This window comes from Leptodactylus fuscus, chromosome 9, assembly GCF_031893055.1.
Source record: "Leptodactylus fuscus isolate aLepFus1 chromosome 9, aLepFus1.hap2, whole genome shotgun sequence".
NCBI lineage: Eukaryota > Metazoa > Chordata > Amphibia > Anura > Leptodactylidae > Leptodactylus > Leptodactylus fuscus.
In genome coordinates this window covers 13528458-13549002 of record NC_134273.1, presented here as the reverse complement: position 1 = coordinate 13549002, position 20545 = coordinate 13528458, and the positions used below count along the sequence as shown (strand labels likewise).

General features: G+C 43.7%; 1 protein-coding gene across 7 annotated transcripts in view; it reads left to right on the top strand.

The window, feature by feature from the left end:
* The window catches only part of OSBPL9 (oxysterol binding protein like 9), a 56804-nt gene extending 36899 nt beyond the window's left edge, over nt 1–19905 (top strand). For 2 of the 7 annotated variants that reach the window (XM_075287666.1, XM_075287672.1), the window contains 18 exons: nt 683–733; nt 3792–3830; nt 8137–8230; nt 8788–8892; nt 9317–9476; nt 11379–11393; nt 12343–12455; nt 13350–13468; nt 14748–14833; nt 14935–15106; nt 15409–15493; nt 16420–16530; nt 16642–16705; nt 16784–16924; nt 17032–17110; nt 17654–17745; nt 19069–19204; nt 19579–19905. In XM_075287666.1, the coding sequence (XP_075143767.1) occupies nt 683–733; nt 3792–3830; nt 8137–8230; nt 8788–8892; nt 9317–9476; nt 11379–11393; nt 12343–12455; nt 13350–13468; nt 14748–14833; nt 14935–15106; nt 15409–15493; nt 16420–16530; nt 16642–16705; nt 16784–16924; nt 17032–17110; nt 17654–17745; nt 19069–19204; nt 19579–19653 (1737 nt within the window). In that variant the 3' untranslated portion in view covers nt 19654–19905. The remainder of the gene's footprint in view (nt 1–682; nt 734–3791; nt 3831–8136; nt 8231–8787; nt 8893–9316; nt 9477–11378; nt 11394–12342; nt 12456–13349; nt 13469–14747; nt 14834–14934; nt 15107–15408; nt 15494–16419; nt 16531–16641; nt 16706–16783; nt 16925–17031; nt 17111–17653; nt 17746–19068; nt 19205–19578) is intronic. The other 5 variants (XM_075287667.1, XM_075287670.1, XM_075287669.1 and 2 more) reach the window with 5 other exon arrangements.
* The last annotated feature ends 640 nt before the right edge of the window (nt 19906–20545 follow it).

Here is a 20545-nt window from a genome sequence, read left to right as displayed (position 1 = left end):
ACACCATGGGATTCCTCTGTTCTGAATGGGGCAGTGGTCAGGCAACGCACCCCACTGGACTGCTGGAGTCCAGTGCTTGGCTATCTCCAGTGCTGCCATTGAAAGGAATAGAGCGGTGCATGTGCAGCCTGACCACCACTCCATTTAACAGGAGCTGCCACCCCTGACTAAGCACATGGTCACGTGCAGGAGACTTAAAAGAGCTGACTGTCCCATGGCCCCCAGTTAGGGTAAACTCAGACAGATCATATGTGTTATTGATGCTAAACCTGCCGATATTCACTATAGAGCCATAGGGTGTTAGATGGCTTAGCAGGGCTTAGATAATGATGACCTGTCCTTAACACCCTCACCTATGAGCCGCAGAAGGATTGACCAAAGATATTCAAGTCCTGGAAAGCAGATACCACTGTGATATTATTTATGCTGCTCTGTGGACATGTCTTCGGGGTCACTCCCGGCCATCTTGATTGCATTCTGTGTATTGCTTGTGTATATTCATACAGAATGATTTATTGTGGCTTTTACCACCTCCTGACTGCAGCACCAGGAGTTATGTGGAGCTCGGCAGTCAGGAAGTGCTGTCCATTGACTGCAAGGTATTTGTGAGAGCCTAATGGGAGTAGGGGGCGCTCTACCACTATACCGCCACTCTAACTAAATTGTCTCTCTGTTTTTCTAGAGCATGGTAGAATCCATTAAACACTGCATCGTGTTGCTGCAGATCGCAAAGGTAAGTCCTCATGTCTCTGGTTTTTATTTTTTTTCTTGTATGTTTTCACAGTCGTTGTCAGACCTATGTTATCCATAGAGCAGTTTTTGTTGGTAAAGCAGCGCACGTTTCATCCTTCTGTAATGTGAACTACAACATAATTTATCAATATGAAATCCCCTTAAAGTGAGTGCCCACCTGTTAACCCCACGTGGTCCTAGGTCTAATGTTCTCTGCAGGTTAATGTATCTGTAGAGTTACTTTTCTATACAGAGCTGCCAATCCCTTGTATAGACAGATTGAGTACCTGCAGCAACCACTAGGGGAGTTTTCTAAGGGTATTGTTATTAAAGGGAGCCTATCATTGGATGCCTTTTTCTTTTTTTTTTCTCCCTAACACGTAGGAATAGCCTTAAGAAAGGCTATTCTTCTCCTACCTTTAGATGTCTTCTCCGCGCCACCATTCAGTAGAAATCCCGGTTTTCTTTGGTATGCAAATGACTTCACTTGCAGCAATGGGGGCGGACCTCGGCACTTAAACCGCACTGGAGGCATCCCCAATTCTGCGAGAGAAATCTCCAGTGCCGCCTCCATCTTCTTCTGGAACGCCCTCTCCCTGTGTCGTCTTCCGTCCTGGCTTTCAATCTTCTAGGCCAAGGGGCAGAGCCCAGGCCACAAGAAAATGCCCACTTACACAGCTGGTGTAAGCAGCCATTTTCTTGTGGCCGCGGACATGCGCAGTCAGCTCTGCCCGAGGCCTAGAAGATTGAAAGAAGATGGAGGCATCGCTGGAGATTTCTCTCGCAGCGTTGGAGACACCCCCACTGCTGTTTGAGCGCTGAGGACCACCCCCAGTGCTGCGAGAGAACTCATTTGCGTACCAAAGAAAACCCAGATTTCTACTGAACAGCGGCGCTTAGAAGACATCTAAAGGTAGGAGAAGAATAGACTTTCTTAAGGCTATTCCTACGTGTTAGGGAGAAAAAAAAAGTGTATCCAATAATAGGATCCCTTTAACCTTTCCATAGGTGAAACATTCCTAATGGGACACATCCTCAAGTAGGTCTGCAATTTGACTCCTAACCAAGGTTTACAGCTGGGATGAAAGCGAGATCAGAGTTCCCCGCTATGGGGTCTGGTGATCCCCCTGCTTTTAGATACTCCACTTCCCCTTTAACTATCTAATAAGAAGCAGGTTGTGCAGGTGAGGCCTCACATGTTACGAGAGGTTTGTCGCCTTCCACCTTCTAATTAAGACGGCATTATTTATCTTCCTGTTGGTTGCACAATGTGGAAAATGGACGACACGCTGGGGCTGGAAAGTACATGCGGCTAATCCCTCTGTGATGATATTTGCTCATAACATTCATTACGCACAGCGGAGGGTCTTGACCTGGCACTTTGGTCCCTGATCCTTCTAATCTTTGAGAAATCTCCATCTCTTTATACATCAGCGTCCATCTCCATTCATGTATGTGACGGACCCCAGTCCTGTTATATCCCACTCCTCATGGTAGTCACCGTGACTGTCCGACTCTGTCTTTGTAGATTATTGGACTGTGTTACATTGTTAATGGAAGGTTTCATGTCACCGTGAGCTTGTGCTTCCTGCTTTACTTCTGTGTTGGAGTTTGTACTGCTTTTGCAGGTTTTTATAGGTGAGGATAGTTTTGTTCTTGCGTCCTATTCTGTTTTGCTTCTGAATATATTGGTTCTATAAGTAAGAGAAATACAGTATTACATCCCTTGCCATGTTATATGGTTAGTAGAGGCACAAAGTCGTCATGGTGGGGATTTCTTTGGTATATTTTTTTTTTTTCTTGTTTTATTCTTCCTAGCAGCTCCATAGACTTGGAAAGTGTCAGTGTTACAACGCCCATTTATCTGCAGTTGCCCTTTTTCTAGGGATAGCTATTCCCTCTATCTCCCTTATACACATGCACCCTCTGTTTTACGGATTGTACATGTGTCCTCAGTAAGATCCTGCCATACACCTCCGGCAGGAGTTAAAACAAGAAATTCGGCATGTCTGATCCTTCTTGCCCCCCCATAGACCTCTTCAGACGGTTTCTGTATATATACCTCCATAGCCAGAAGATAGCTAATCCTGTAATTGCAAGGAGCAGGAATGAAGACTGTGACATACTGTATACTACTACATTGAGGTGTCATGGAAGCTGAGACCATGTGGAGTTGTTGGAATAGTTCCTTATGCCGCTTAGCTATTAAAGGGAGACTTTACCTGCCTCAATTTCACTCATTCTCCCCATTAAAGGGGTTGTTCAGGACTATATTGACTACTGTTGCCTCTTTGCTGCTTAACTAAGCACAGCACAATAGATTGTATAGCACCTGTACTTGGTATTGTATCACAATCCTATTCATTTGAATGGGACAGAGATGTAGCATGGACAAGTCATCGGCCTAAGAGGAAGTGAAGTATCCTAATCCAAGACAACCCCTTTAACACTGGGAGAAGGTTGACTATAGTGTTGTGGCCCCTTTACCCTTCATATACATCTGCGTTCGGTATTACATTTGGATAGTTCGCATGGGGACACCCCGAGCGGAATACCGACCGCAATTGCAAGCGCTGTCCAGTGAAAGCACACGGACCCCCGTAGACTATAATGGGGTCTGTGTGTTTGCCCGCACGAATCATGCAGACAGGTAATACATTGTGAACTACTTTCCTGCCTGCAGAGATCTGGCTGCAAGTACATGGACCCCATTATAGTCTATGGGGTCCGTGTGCTTTCACTGCACACCGCTTGCAGTTGCATTCGGTAGTCTGTTCGGTGGGTCCTCATGCGGACTCTCCCGGACGGAATACCAACGCAGATGTGAACGAGGCCTTACAGTTTTCCCTACACATTTCTGTTCCCAGCCAGTCCTGTTCACATCTTATAAAGCCATGGCATGTTGCTAAGATTATATACCTCTTATATTATATACCCCACCACCACCACCACTAGCATTGGATTTTGTTGGTGGCAAATGTACTGCAGGCTTCAGGAGCTGATGTTTGTGGCCTTAATCGTTGCTGCATGTTCACATTGTTAACGTTTCTTTTCTTAAGGACCAAACTAACGAGGACAAGCACGCAGATGGACTTATAGTAAGTTTACCCCTAATGGTTTACTTCCTTTACTTCTGCAGAACATTCACCTGATCTCAGGAAGACATGGTCTTCTTCACCATTCTCCTCGATCCTTCCACCTCACCTGCTTCTTAGAGTAATCATTTCTCCCACATTAACACTAACTATTTCAGCAGAAAATCTGTCTCCTGGCGACAAAGGCGACCTTAGAGGTGTTGTAATGGTGGGATCTGGTCCGTTGTCATCTAGTGATGGGGAGACAAACTGATCGTCCATCTTATTTCTCATAGAAATTGGGGTTGGACCCGCCATATATTTGCCTTGGGCTAGGGTCACATCTGGGTCAAGTCTCTATTGCAAAATTCATCCATAAGTCTGAGTAAATGCAGTATGGTAAAACGACAGACACAGTGCAGCAGCCATGTAAACTACACCAATGGCACCTGATGGACCGCACTCACCATTATGGAGTCTATCAGGTGCCGTTGGTGTAGTTTACATGGCTGCTCTTTTATTTTCCTATGACAGAACCGAAATGTGAGTGCAGATGTGAACCCAGCCTTACCTGTTGGCCCTGTGCTTCTTCAAGCAACCACTTTCTTCCCAGACTTCTCCTCCATAAACATGAATGCTTGGATCGTCCAATTGTCTATATGTAGATGAGTCCTTATGGAAACATAGGATGGAGATGAAATTCTACATGTCCAATTCTTCTTTCCCGCCCATAACAAAGTTAGGAGAATTTGTCGACTTTAGGTTGTTTGCTGTTATTGCCCTTATTGTAGTTTGCGAATGACCTTTATCTAATGTTTTAGATCATGTCTTGTATGGGAAGATATCTCCCAGACCGTCGACCATCTCTAGCTGGATTTGAAGAGATTTATCCAGTCTTAGAAAAATTTGACTTCATTCTTCCAAAAACCCCACCATACCTGTCCACAGACTGTATACCGAACTGTGACTCAGCCCTATTGTAGTAAAGGTGCTGAGATGTAATAACCTCCACATCTTAGTGTCCTTCCAACTTTTCATAAATGAATATAAGAAATGGAATAGATCTTATTAAAGAAATCTGTACCTTTCTCCATTTATTAGGTTGTTAGTTTTTACATAGAAGTCTATGGAAATGGGAGGAGTCTTGTCCTCCCCTCTCAATAGACTTCTTTGTGTGAGGCGGGGTATGGAGACCGATTTCTATAAGGATTAATAGTCTGAGGAATAGCACAAACTAATCAATGGAGAATGAAACCGATTTCTTGAATAGGATACATTACTCTCTACTTTCTTATATTCTCCTTTACTATCCGTTTTATATAAAGCGGTTTTGTATCAGGCGTGGCACCATTTCTGGTAGTAAGCTGTGGTTTTCTTAATCCCAGACACCCTTTTCCCTTAGGCCTCGTTCACATCTGCATTGGTTTCTGTCCGGGGGAGTCCACATGAGACACCATGATAGTGTTTAAGGGTTAAAGGTGCTGTCCAGTGGTCATGCTTTTTAAAACTGGTTTAGAATGGGTTAAATAAAAGCGGCCATCCTGACCTCGCCCATCCCCGTCCGCTCACGTTAGCTATTTCCTGCTCCATCTTTGCTGAGCAAATGTTTCATCTGTGTCGAGACGGAACCAGAAAGTAGAAACCAGCTGTGACCCGGTAAGTGGCGGACGGGGAGGGGTGAGGTCCGGATTGCTGCTTTTACTTATTTAACCCATTCTGAGCCTGTTCCTCTTATTGTGTTCACTATGCCTAAGAGTTCATGATCTCTCAAAGCCTTTAGAGAATAAAGTTTCCTCTTTGAAAGGCCTGACGTGTGGTTCCTCATGTGATATCGTCATGTAACAAAAATCAAAGCCCCGTGCAGAAATCCTTCACTTTTTGGTTCAGTAAGGATGAGTTTTATAAAGATGCAAGTATTTGTTTAGAGCCGTTGGTTATCAATAGCCGCTAGTACAATGCATAGGGTGATGTAGCCTTGCCCTATAGTGTGAGACGTCACCAAAACCATCCAGGCATCTGCAGACCTATCCAAGATTATATCATTATTTCAGCAAAGATTTTATAATCCTCTTCTGGCCCTGGACAGTGTTTTACTACTTGCATTGCACATAAGCTCAGTTGAGGGTCCCAGTGTGGATCTGAGTTATTAGGATATAAGCTGGCGCCTTCTCCATCCGGTCACCATGTTGTCTGTGACAGATTATCGTATGTTAATCTGTTGTCTTCAGAGTTGCCCTCCCCGTTCTGAACCTGGGCTAGGTACCCGGTGACAGTGCGACTTCCTGCTGTGATTTCTGTAAGCAATAAGATAACCACAACCTGGGTTAGGTTCTTCAGATTAAAGGGATTATCAAGACTTGAGATGAAGCAATGCAGAGATGATCATCTTTTTATGGTTATGGAAATCGGACTGCAAGTGCTTTGAGGTTGGTGTCTGATTAGTCAGATTTGCCTACAGACAGTCAAGAAGCTAAAGTGATGGCATGGCGTAGTGATGTCTAAAGGTTAGAGATGAGCGAACACTATTCGAAACAGCCGTTTCGAATAGCACGCTCCCATAGAAATGAATGGAAGCGGTTGGCACGCAGACTTTGCTGCTTAAGTCGCTTAACCCCCCGCGTGCCAGCTACGTCCATTCATTTCTATGGGAGCGTGCTATTCGAAACGGCTGTTTCGAATAGTGTTCGCTCATCTCTACTAAAGGTATATAAACTACTGAGGGTAGTATTAGTTCACTGGACACTGCATGGCCTCATGGCTAAGACCACATGGCCAACCATATGATTTTAACCTCATGTGGCCAACACTGTCCTAAAACGAAGTGCCATGACCGCGACTTTTGGTCGTGAAAGTCGGACATTTGCAACGTTTACGGCCTTCTCAGGGCGCACTGTGACGCCATTCAGTTGCTTGAATGAAGGACGCCATGATAATCTTTGGTCACACGACACGAGTCTCAGTATAGTCAGTGATGACAGATGCAAAAGAAAAACCAAAAATCTTCAGTCTTTATCCAGAGCTCAGGAGCCCTGCCTTGTCTGCAGATTGGGAAGTGTGAATGTCGTCTTAGACAAATGCGTCTGACCTTTGGGAAGTTTCCCGATCTCGCTCTCCTCCAGCCACTGACGTCTCTTCTCCTGTATTCTCCATGTAGCTCTTTCCTCATTAACCGCACCATTTTTCATTCGTTTGTCTGGTCTGCCATCCTGTCCACCTCCGCCATTACCAGCTCGGTGTCGTTTACATTTCATCCTCTCTCCATTATCAGTCATTTCTATCTATATTATTGCTGCATGTGCCCCGGCTCACACAATGTGAGGACCAGGACCTTCCTCCTAATCTCAGGGGTATACGATCACATTACACCTCTCATCTCTGTACAATCCATTACCAATTTTTGCATTAAAGACTTGGGGAAAATGAGAAGTGTCTGGTGCTGCACCTCATGCACTTTATTGTTACGGAGCTGCAATACCAGAAGCAACCTCATGGTCAGCAGTGGCGCTGCTTCTGAGAGGAGTAAGGGTAAGTTCACACAGCGAAAAATAAAGAGGAATTTGAGGCCTCATGTTCCTCTTAATTTTCTGCCCAACCCCCACCATTGACTTAGAGCATTGGCATTCCTCCCAGGTTATGCCCAGATGAATGGGCCTATTCAGCAGGATGTCTCAGGCCGCAGCATGCTTATATTCTCAGCGTCCTGTTCTCATTTCTGAGGCAGAAACTGATGCTGATTCCGGGGTAGAATCCGCCACAAAATCGCCAACAGATTGTGCCGTGTGAACAAGCCCTTAGTAAACCCCACTCTTTTCTCATGCCGACACCACCACGTTGTACTGAATGAAGACTCTGCTTTTATTTTCTTTTGTGGCAATTTCTAATTCTAAATCAATCTCTAGTCATTTATATATTCATTTAAATCATTTGCTATTTTAGTCGTATTTGCTCATGAAATCTTTATTGCAGCGATGGCCTCAGCCTTGAGTTACTTCGCCGTTGCGTCTCGTGTTGCGGCTGCCAGCATGGGATTGTTATTTTTCTAAGAATCTGCGTAATGGAAAAATAACTGCACTACCTGCATGACCAAAATGGTAGCGCCTTAAGTGTCACGGGTATCTCGCAGAGGTTTCTTGTAGTGACGGTCATTACATCCGTACTCGTATCTTCTAAGGCGGATCCGTGGTGCCGTAATTGGTAGATCACAGTCTGTAATTTGTGGCTTATAAACGAATTCACTTTCTAGATCGCTCTGCCCTGGAGTTTGAGGGGTCGTCTTTGCTTCGTTTTCCAGTGCATTGTCTAAGTTTCACGTATTCTCCTCTTTCCATAGAGCACCATAAATCCTGTGGATTCTATTTATCAGCCAAGTCCATTGGAGCCTGCAGTGATACGTACCATGCCAACTCAAACCGTTCCAATGCCAGGTAGGAATAGACTTGCATCTTATTAATCATTTCTACACTGGGATCATTTCCTGGGTTTAGGACCAGACACCACCACCAGGCTTTGATCTTTAATGGGGTTTTCTGAGTTTTTTTTTATCCTAAGTCCTCAGTCACAAAATTCTGGAAAACCCAGGGAACATCAGCGAGGGTCCAACACACAGGACCCAGCTGATCCGCAATTTGTAGCAACATCAGAGCTGAAGGAGCACAGGCCATGTAACATCACATGCTGGGAAAGGGGCTGAGCTGCAAAACCAAGCTGCCTTACAATATACGATGCTATGCTTGGTTCTCGGTGAAGAGACAGTGTTCATGCAAACGTTGCGGTCTGTTCAAACAGCTGTTCTATGAGGGGCCCAGTTGTCGGACCTCTGCCAATGTTTAAGGCATGTTGTGATGCATTTTGTTATTTCACTACTGTCTATTTCTCAGATAGTGACAAAACCTCTTACACTGCCTAGTATATTGCACTAGTCCTTATAGGAAATACATTGTATAGATTGTATCAGTTACTAATTGACTTCTTTATATTCCAGAAGCTGTCCAGGTTGGCAAAGGAGAGCAGCGCCCCTCCTCACTGGCTGTTGGGTCAGTAGTCGGTACCCTCCCCAGCCATCAGACTCCAACACCGAACAGCACAGGTGAGATAATAAATCATTGTTTCCTCATTATTAAAGTTGTTGTGCTGCCATATTCTCCCACCTGATATTACTTGAGTAGGAGAGCCTGCACATGCTCCCTGTCCATTGCTATAGGTTCTGGGACCCAGACATTGCAGAGACAGCTGATCTGTGCAGGGTCCGTGTGTCTTGTAGATGGGTCATGAATATGAAAAATCAATTTGAAGCCAGACAACCCCTTTAATTTGCATAGGACCCTACATGACACTTGTTGGGCATTGGACAGATCGGGTGAGAGAGTATACCTGGAAATAGGTACAAGTCAGTTTTGCAGATGCGTTTATGGTGCACAGGAGTCTGTCACAGATAGGAAACTAACTTATGAGCCCAATGCATTTCAGCAACAATTCTGAGGTTCCAGTTCTGATCTTTTTCTCCTTTCTAGGAAGCGGTCAGTCAGTTCCCAGCAGTAGTCTGACGTCCCCCAGCCATGTCAATCTGTCCCCCAATACTGTGCCCGATTTCTCCTACTCCAGCAGTGAGGACGAATTCTACGACGCCGATGAATTCTACCAGAGCACGTCCTCCCCAAAGCGATGCATGGAGTAAGTTTTTGGTTCCCACTTGGTTCCTCCCTGCTCTTCTTGCTAATACTCTAAGCACAAGATGGCGCTAAGCCAAAGGATTGGCCAGCAGCCATCTTCACTAAAATTGTTCCTTCCATTTGGGTCACTTAGGATGAGTACCTTTTTTTTTTCGCCTATAATTTACGAGGCCTCCTGGCAGTGCTGTACGTATAGATAAGCCATTAAGAGATTGAAAAGCATGGCAGCAATACTGAATGGTATAGGTTGAAATAGAAAGTATAGATTCCTTCTTTGACTTCGAGTTTCAGCAGTCATGTGACTAGAGCGACTTTAGGTTTTCCACAATTTAGATCTTGATGACCTAACTTAAGATAGGTTAACAATATCCCATTTGGGGTGGGGGGTCAACACACAGCTCTCCAAGTAGATCATGGATCAGCTGATAATAGACATTTCTGATCCCTATAAATGGCTGCTCTGCTGCAGTCACATGGACTACATCATATATGGAGCTTTGTATGTTTTTGGAGTAGGCTGACCTCCATTAACCTGAAGGAGGAGACGCTCTTGGCTTCATAGGTACGACTGTATATTAGAAGCTTTCACCAGCATGTACACAAACATGACCTGTGAACACGGCCTCAATCTCCGCCAACTTTTTCACTGCAACGTTGGAACATTTAGTGTAAACAAAACAACTTCTCCCAACGTGACCGGAAACCAATGCTCCATTCTAAAGTACAAATTCCAATGACCGAAACAACCTGTAATAGACTGATTAACAGAAGCACAAACAAGTAAATAAAACACGAGGTCATAAATATGGAAGTAAATGGCCGTCATGGCTCCTCCTAGTCTGAACACGGCTTCATTTGTTTGTTTTTTTTCTTTCTATACTGTAATTGAGAACCAGACATTAAAATCCATTTGGGATTTGCATGGAAGAATCTCATAGTCAAAAACGTCATAGACGTATACAGGGGGAAGGGGGATGACTTATTTAAGACTGGCGTTTCTTATGTCAGTCTTAATCCAGTCCCTAGCCGTCACATCATGTTCCAAGATGGCCTCTTAATAATTCCTGTGCACTAGAATTAAATCTCAGGAACTTGTGTAGCTTTCAGGTATAACTCACGTTATCTTTCTGGCGTGAGTTATAGTAAAGTCGAGGGGCGGAGATGTCCCGATTCTGCACTGCCCGCTTTCGTAGTAAGGAACAATGTGGCACATCTTTGGCGCCAAAAATGAGCCACCTTTGCATCCATCTTGCGTAGATGGGTTATTCAATTCCCTCTATAGTGTCCGGTTTTGTGTCCTTTTTCCTTGTTCTCTCTCCATTTCTTTGGTTTTATGTCTGTAACACCCGCCTGTGTCTTCTCTGCTTCCCTGGATTTTTTGCAAAAGGGAAGGCACTCCTGCACTGAGATGGTAATACCCATGTAACAACATATATGTACCTACGCTCACATACTCCACTATAACTGTGACCCTTCTGCTGCCAGGACAGCTATCACACTATTGGCAAATGCCCAGAAAACCTGAATGACAGAATCCAGTAGTATTTATATGTAGACACACAACCTCCCCCATTGCTAGGAGGGCGGGATAAAACAAAGATGTCTGTGCGTTTGTCCTATCATGTTGTGTCCCTGTATGTCTCTAAGGTAACAGACTACATATAAACCCTTTGTAGTCTGCAGCCATGCTCCCTCCACTTGTCCCCTAATGTTTGCAGGCTCGGCCCCATGTCACGGTATATATGAGCGTCTCTCCCACCAGATTATGGGCCCGTTGTCCTTGCTCCCTTTATGTATGTGCTGTACTATGCCGTCCCGTATGTATACACGTGTTGTGTATTTGCCATTTCTTGTTTAACATCCTGTTCTAAATATTTCTGTGTCTTTTTGTTTTCGCTGCAAGACTTCTGTCTAGTTGGTAAGGATCCATCTACATTTCGGACATGAATTTACATTATCTGGGACTGTATCGATGTAATGACCTCTCACTAATGATTTTTCTAATTAAACATGGCCACTTCATACATTGAAATGTCATGGCTATTAATCTTTCTGTCTGGCAGACACATTGACATATTGGTTTTTACAGTCTGCAGCTCTCATTGAAAGATACATACAAGGGAATAGTCTCTCTAATGTTTCGTACACCCCCGACCATTGCTGCAGATAAGTGAGGCCTGGTCAGGTCTTGGATTCTCAGATGACTATAGTAGTAGTATTGGTCAACATTTATTGTGCAAGGTAGCTGTTTTTACTAAAAAAGCAATCTTTGCCTCTACTGCCCCCCTGGATCCCCATCAAAAGCCTCTCACCAAAACAACCAGTACCAGCTTTCCAAGAACTGCAGACGGCCCCTGACACTGGTGCGGCCACATCCAACCCTGCAGCCACTCATTCTGAGAATCTGTTTGGTTCCCAGTAGTCAGATACGCACCGATCATAAAGCGGTCTCATATACTAGTGATGTCCTTGCCTAGGTCATAGTAATGTTTGTTACGTTTCTTTTTACCCTTCCTCCTGTGTTTTTCTTTTGCTCTGCTCATGAGATTCATGTAGCTGTCTATAACTCAGAGCTCTCTCCCATCTTACATCTTGTCTTTTGGATTTTATTGTTCTCCGCAGCAAAAATGTTCCGTTTCTGATGATAAATGTCCTCCCGGGCATTGATCACCTATGTTGGCTGCAACAAAGAATGGTTCATCATGCTGGCAGCGAGCAAATATCACATTTAGTACAGAGATAGCTGCGGTGTTGAGTAGGAACGTAGCGGCTTCCATCTCCATAATGTCCTAATGACTGTGTTGTTAGGGATTTCCTAGCCTTGAAATACAACTTCAATATAAAACTATATCCATTTTATCGCACAGCTCGTCCGAGTCTGCAGCAGCCCTAACACACAGCAGCACAGGGACCAGTCTGAAGAGGCCGGACACGACAGAATCCCTCAATTCCTCCATGTCAAATGGGACCAATGATGCTGGTAGGTAGCAGCAATATACACTGATAACCTCCACAACTGGATTGTGATCTATTGTTGTGGCATCACTTTCCCATCTTATAAAGGTGCACGGGGTTCATGCAACTCAATGTATTCTGATGGACTGCAGCTTTAGCCCTGGTAAAATTGGAAAGTGAAACCTCTGCAATAAAAAGTCACTGTCTGATCATCCACATCACAACCAAAGTACTCCCTTCCCACCAGGACCTTGTAATATGGACACATGCAAACTGGCTGAGGCCGTACGTTTTGGAACATCTGTATTTTTTGCTGCATTTTATGAGCCGAAGTGCCTTTACATAAAATTACGTGGGAGAAAGTTGCAGTATTATTCTGGGCCACTGCACATTGTACATTGTGCTATATTCAGGGCTGCTGTAGCCCCACCGATCTGATAGTCAGGACCTGTTATAGGGATTGGGTTACAGTATAAAAGTCCTGGAAAACCGTTCTAGGCTCATCGCATTAATAGGCAGTAGTAAGCTCTGACACTCCCTCTAGTGGTGACAGAATTGTCCTTCAACTTGTTATGTAATAGAACCATAGAGATTCAGCCCCTGTAGGGATGGGATAGATCCAAAATGATGTACCCATTGACTCTCTATTAAAGGACTTTTCCTGACAATCGATATTAATGGCCTGTCCTTAGGATAGGTTATCAATATAAGATCAGCAGTGATCATAAGCAAGCAAGCTTCGGAGATGTCTAATGGCAGTCAGGATTATATGTAGATCAGTGGTTTTTGTATTGGTTTGCCCAGATCTGCCCATCACTGAGTAGTGTTTATGTATGTTATGCTTATGCTACATATGAGGATGGTGCGGTCTATGCCGAGCGCTCATGTAATAACATGGCATCCACTCGTTTTCCCATAGAACAGTTCGACACTCAGGATGACCGTGATGACGATGGGGAAGGCGAATCTGTGGAGGAGCACAAGAGTGTTATCATGCACCTTCTGTCCCAGGTCCGACTGGGAATGGACCTCACGAAGGTGAGAACGTTTTTTGCCGCTGCATTATTCCTCATAACAAGTCCTTCTAGAGGCCTGGACTTTGTATCTTCCACTTTTTTTGGGAACCATTACACAGAAGTCAGGATGTGCTATGTAAACATGCCCCGCGGACATTGTTAATGGAAGGTTTGTGTTTGTGCCAAAAACTGTTATGATGTCAAGCGGCGCGCCGGATTCTTTGTGCACTGATATCGGGTTAGCCGAGCATTGTCATGAGATTGTAGAACATTTAATTGCCGGTGCTAAGTAGACAAGAACATTTACCTAGTTAGGTTGATGAAAGACGTGTCCTTTGAGATTATTCTGCACTCCTGGTTAACCCTTAAAGGGGCTGTCCCATAATCGCAATATATCACCTATGTACATGTCAGATGTTAAGTGTCCACAATCACATTTTGTTACCTATCCAAAAAAGTCCGAAATGTGTCTTATTGGAGTTTCCTCTCCTGGGACCCCCACTAATCTTGAGAACGAAGGTTTTACGTGATCGGAGTGACAAAGTGCTTATTTGTTGCTGCTTCATTAAAAGTCTATGAAACCTACCGTACTCTTAAGGCTGGTCTTACACGACCGTAATGCTTTTACGGTCCGCATGTTGCTGATCATCAACATACACTCCGCAGATGCCCGTAGACTTCTGAACTCACCCATAGAGTTCTATGGGCGAGTCCGTGCAGTGCCGTGAATTGCGGCCATTACGGACATGTTCTAAAAATTGCAGACCTCGGTTGCGGCCCGGCACACCATGGATAAAATATCCGGTGGTGTAAGAGGCTGCATTGAGTATAATGTGTCCTCAATTGACCAGCCTTAATCTTCCTTGGCTCCAGCAACGTTGCTTTTGGTGGGTTTCCCCGTCTTTATTTTCCTGGAGGGACAACCTGCCTTATATCCATGTGACCTCTGCAGCCAATCCCTGGCCTTAGCTGTGACACAAGTATGCTTGGCCCGCGACCACTCAGAAGCCACAGAGATATTCAGCGCATCTTCATGCCAGGAAAATAAACAAAGATCATTGAGGTCCGCTAATGCTGGAGCAAGGGGGAGCTTTTATAACTATTCCCACAGCTAGGTTAGTTTTCTTTTACCGCCCTTTTAATGATTGAAAGGAGGGCAAAAAACCCAGGGAAGGGAAACTAATCCTCAATATTTGCATTCTTCTCTGCTTCACATGTGAACAGAACCTTATTTTGGATGTATTTGTGTGCGCTTGTATATGGGCTTTATGTTAATGTTCGGATAATCTGTTTTCACGCAGGTTGTTCTCCCAACTTTTATCCTTGAGAGAAGATCTCTACTGGAGATGTACGCTGACTTCTTTGCACATCCGGACCTGTTTTTAAGGTATTTGCTTTATATGAACAAATACGACAGATGAGGTCTAACACATTGATCGGGGCTCCGCTGCATCAGCCGCCTTACTCTTGTTATTTGGTTTCTTTTAGTATTGGTGACCACAAAGATCCCAAAGACAGGATGATTCAGGTGGTCCGGTGGTATCTGTCTGCATTCCACGCTGGCAGGAAGGGCTCTGTAGCAAAGAAGCCTTACAACCCCATCCTAGGAGAAGTCTTCCAGTGTCACTGGGACCTACCAGGACAGGAAAACGAAGACTCTGTAAGTTGAATTCCATTAAGTTTGGTATAAAATAGTCATTAAATGGGTTATTCCAAGATGAGTTATTACAGCATGCAAAACAAATGACTACTGTGGCTATAGATTGCCGTTACGTGTGTTATAGCGCCCCCTGCGGTCCTTTGGAAACAGCACTGATAAAAAAAAAAAAAAAACAACCTGCATACTCTGACAGAGTGAATTAATATTTCTGGGCCAAGCACTTTACTGGCATAGTATTAATACATAAACCCCCTTGGTCGGGTTTGCATGTGACCGTATTGTCCTGTTTTGATTTATTTCAGGAGTCCGTTTCTGAAGGGCCAGTTCCTTGGGCTTCCAAAAATAATGTGACTTTCGTATCCGAGCAGGTCTCACATCATCCGCCAAGTAAGTTGCAGCTTATCACTTTTTTAGATATGGATCGTAATATTTTTTTATTTGAAAATAAATTTGACAATTTGGAAAAAAAAATAAATAAGAGATAAGATAAGACAAAAATTAGACCTGTTTACCTACAGCCATCCCGCTACAGTGTCCCTATGATAACACTTCCAACCCTGGAATGACATTAATATTTGTGTTTGTGTGACTGAGGAGGAGCTCAGAGACTCCTTGTGATGCTGCTTTAGGACTGGGCAAGTTAAAACTCATTTTAATATGAAGGCAGCCTAAAGGGACAAACCCTTCTCGAATGTGGCCCCTGGGGCGATCAGCTAAATTGTCAGGTTTGCTAGGAGCCGGATCTAGGAGAAACCATAGTCAGTCAGGGGTTCCCTCTGCAGCAGCCTCTGGTGGATAAATGGGGTATTGCACGGCAAGCATTCAGATGAATGGTAGTCTCTGTGATACGTGGTTCAAGGGCAAATCCTTTTCTTTTACAAGGTTGACTTGTAACTTTGCAAAGATTTTGGTTATGGACTTTATTTAAAAACTGAGGATACATTGATAGATTATTGCAGTATTATCAATGACGGAAATTCACTATTCCCATTGTATTTGCCGGCTGCAGTTGTTTCTATCATGTCCTAATAAAATCTGAGTGTGGGGTTTGTTCTATGGAGTCCGCAGTCATGTCTTCTGATTGACTGAGCGATGGACGTGCGGTGTATGCTGCCTGCATCCATAGCAATATTTGTGGTCATTGTTTGCATTTGGCATCTAAAGAACAGCTCATACACTGAAAGGCCACTTTATTAGAGACCCCTGGCCTTTCACAATGGGATCTTCACTGTATGGAAATTATACATGTATAATGTTTATAGGACCTGTATTTCCACCTGTGTAAGATGTTCTCCTTTCTCTTTAATATTTAGTTTCAGCCTTTTACGCCGAATGTTATAATAAGAGGATACAGTTCAATGCCCACATATGGACAAAGTCCAAATTCTTGGGGATGTCCATTGGAGTCCATAATATCGGGCAAGGTAAGACCTCATTGATTTTGCTGTTCTAAAAGGGTGCAGGTAGTTTTTATTTTCTTGCAGGAAAGCCGTCCCTTTTTAGTGCTTATGTCTTTGCCATCTTTCTGTCTCTAGGCTGTGTGTCCTGTTTAGATTATGATGAACACTACATCCTAACGTTCCCCAATGGTTATGGGAGGTGAGTAGAAGTCATTCTAGATCTAACCTTGTGTAACCTACTGTAGGACATGGCCGATAATGACATCTCTGTCCTCAGGTCCATACTGACTGTGCCTTGGGTGGAGCTGGGAGGAGAGTGCAACATTAATTGTTCCAAAACCGGATACAGCGCGATCATCACGTTCCATACCAAACCCTTCTACGGTGGCAAGAAGCACAGAGTAACCGCAGAAATCTAGTGAGTATGTCCTGATGGAATATATAGGTGTAAATTCAGGATTGTGTTGCGTTGTCCATCAGTTGATAAAGTATAACTTGTCTGTTCCTCTCGTTTCTTCTCTGCAGTCCTCCCAATGACAAGAAATCAATCTGTTCGATAGAAGGAGAGTGGAATGGCGTCATGTACACGAAAAATGCAAATGGGGTAATGGAATGGATATTCATCTCTAATAAATCACCTTGTCTGATGCACTGACATGTTACACTTAAGTCACTCCATTATTTCTGCCATTGGCAGGTCTGTATGGGAGCCCCACTTGCCTTAAATGGTGGAAAATAGTGTTCCATAATAGAAAATTAGGTAATTGGGAAATGGGTCAAATCTGTATTCTGTATATCTGTATTTTTTAATCCATTTCCCATTCCTTTGGAAGCCACTCCTGGGTTTGGCTCAAAAAAATGCAGCAAAATCTGCAGCAAAAAAATAAATCTTTTTTAGCACGTGACCTCAGCCCCAGAGACTTATTCCCAGCAGACAGGCTCTTACCTATTCTTCAAAGTCAGATACAAGTAAATGGCGAGCACTGCACATGTGCAGAATACTGCAGCCGCAAGACGTCATTTATCATGGGAATATGCCATAAGTGTCCCAGATAGGAAAATCCCTTTTTTTGTTTTTAATCTTAAACTAATATATGTCCTTTTTTATATCCGGAGTCATATAACTTATTCCTCTTCTTTTGTACAGGAGAATGTAGTTTTTATAGATACCAAGAAAATGCCTACAGTTAAGAAGAAGGTTCGGAAGTTGGAAGATCAGCTAGAATACGAGTCCAGAAGGTAATTCCCAACCCCCCTTCCCCATTGGGTTACTATTCTTCTTTCGTGTGTTTGTGTTCTGAACCAAACAGCAAAAAGTACAAAGCCATGTTCAGATGTGGCTTATTTGCTGTAGATTTGTGGTACAGGTTCCTCATTGCAAACCAGTAGCACCTTTGGAGTACAACACATGTGAATAGGGTTTCCAAAATTCAGTGCAGGCAAACAAACATGCTTTAAAATTCATAAGAAGCTCAAGCTATAACAATAATTCACCATAGATTGATTTCATTTTAATGATTTCTCTTAGGGCTCATTCACATCTGCGCCCGGGACTCCGTTCATACAGGTTTCCATTTCCTGCACAAAACAGAGGCAGACGGAAACCTTCAGGACTCTTTCTCACCCATTCATTTGAATGGGTTTGAAAGATGTCTGGCCGTGATCGGTGGTGAGCGTTTTATGCTCTCCGCCGTGAACCGTTTTTTTTTTTAAACCGGACACAGAGTCGGACATGCAGTACTCTGTGTCCGTTTTAAAAAAAAAAACGCTTTCGCGGCGGAGAGCATAAAACATTCACCACCGCTCACGGCCGGACCCGATCTGGCAGGTTTCCGTCTTCTGCATGCAGAAGACGGAAACCACAGAACGGACTGCCGAACGCTAGTGTGAACCTAGTGTTACTTGTATAGCGCCAATATATTTTACAGCCCTTCACTGACATTGTCAGTCACTGTCCCATATAGGGGGTCTAAATTCCAAATTTCCCTATATATGTCTTTGGAGTGTGGGAGGAAACCCAGACAAACATGAGGAGAACATACAAACTCCTTGGATGGATTTGAACCCAAGACTCTTAAACTTTGGACACTAAGTACCCCACAATCACTGTGTGTACACAAAGTATGGTGCCGTATGTAGCAGCATACTTGGGGTACAGTGATTGTGGGGTATTTAGTAAGTAGGTGTGCCTGATGTGTAGCAGATCCGTCCCATTTACTTGAATGAGGCTGAGCCACAGAGGGATGATATGACGTCACAGCGCTACAGCCCCTAGGTATCAGACCCTCACTTATCAAAAAATTGAATAGTGATTGATAATATGTATGTGTGTGTGTGTATATGTATATGTGTGTATATGTATGTATATATATATATATATATATATATATATATATATATATATATCTATATGTATGTATCCCAAATGTAAAGCACCATGGAATTAATGGTGCTATGTAGATTAATAATAATAATCTATCTCCTGGCTGCTGCACAAGGCTACTCATTAGTGTATGTGAATACGTCTCTTAGCCCTCATCTTACTGTATGTTTATTTGGCAGGTTATGGAAAGACGTAACGTTAAACTTGAAAATCCGAGACATTGACGCCGCCACGGAGGCAAAGCACCGCCTGGAAGAAAAGCAGCGGGCGGAAGCGAGGGAGCGAAAAGAAACTGAAGTACCGTGGGAGACAAGGGTAAGCACACATCAACACATCCTCTCCAATAACTGTATGATGAATGCCAAAATATTATTGATGTTACCAACCCTAGGAATAAAGGAGACAATTGGGCAGATTTATTATGACTGGCGTATAGTACTCCAGTCTAATGAGTGAGGCCAGTTTAGTTTGAAGGAATATGATATTCCCCCGTGCCCACCATAGACCAAAGATTACAAACCTTCAATAACGTCTCGTAACCTGTATGACAACAGGAAAGTCACATCTTTGGTATTGCTTTCAGTAATTTTTAGACATGGCAGAAGAGGTGAAACCTCCACTATACTCATATAAGCAGTATTTAGCAAAATGCAATCCCATAAATAATGAATGGCATCTTGTTTCCTCAGTTGTTCCACGAGGATGGCGAGTGCTGGGTCTACGATGAACCATTACTGAAGAGACAGCCTCCTCTCAGGCATTAAGTGGCTTACAAAACAATTGTAGCAGAAGCTCTTCTCTAAATAAAAGTATCATGGGAAGCCCAGAAAGGAAGGTATTATATCACAAATCTAGCTGAAGATCTTCCCTGTGGTGCGGAGAGCCCCCTTACACTGCAGCGGTTCCTTACTCAGGGATACTGGACTTCTACAGAGTGACAATTCAAGCAGGGCATGGTGACAACCCGCCAGCATTGTGTTCATGTTCACTGTTCACACTATACAAACAAAAATAAAAATCCTCCCCATTATTCCTGTCCTGCTTTAAATGTACACGTGACCTGCCAGCAGTGAAGGCATCTATTCTGTGAGCTGGGAAGTAACAGGTAATACATATTAGATAAGTTTTGGCTGACCCTTCCCATTTCCAGGGGTGCAGTTGACCATCAGGAGGGGTCATTGATTTGTTGAGTTTCAACAACCTGATCCCTTTTGTTCTCGGGGAGATAAGCCATTGCCAGAGCTGTCTGGTTAGTGGCTTTCTTCCATCTCCCAATACCATACACATGGGATGCTTGGCCGAGTGTGCATGTGTATAGTGTAGTCAGCCAACAGTTATGTAAAGTGTACACCCAAATTATCACCTGATGTGGGAGGAATATCGGTGTCGCCCCCAGAATGGCTGCCTGCACTGTAGGTAGGGACAAGTGCACTTTAATGTAAAGAACGGGGTGACCATGTACAATCCATCATAAAGATCTGCCCGGACGTCCATCCGGATTCCAGGACCTGATCACTATTCTGTATCAAAATGTCTTTTCAGTCTCCTCTTCTGTATATAATCCGGCAATTTATTATACATCCTATGTAATTCCAAAAATTATACAACTTTACTTTCAGCATCTACTATCTACCCCTCCCCCCCTCCATGCTCTCA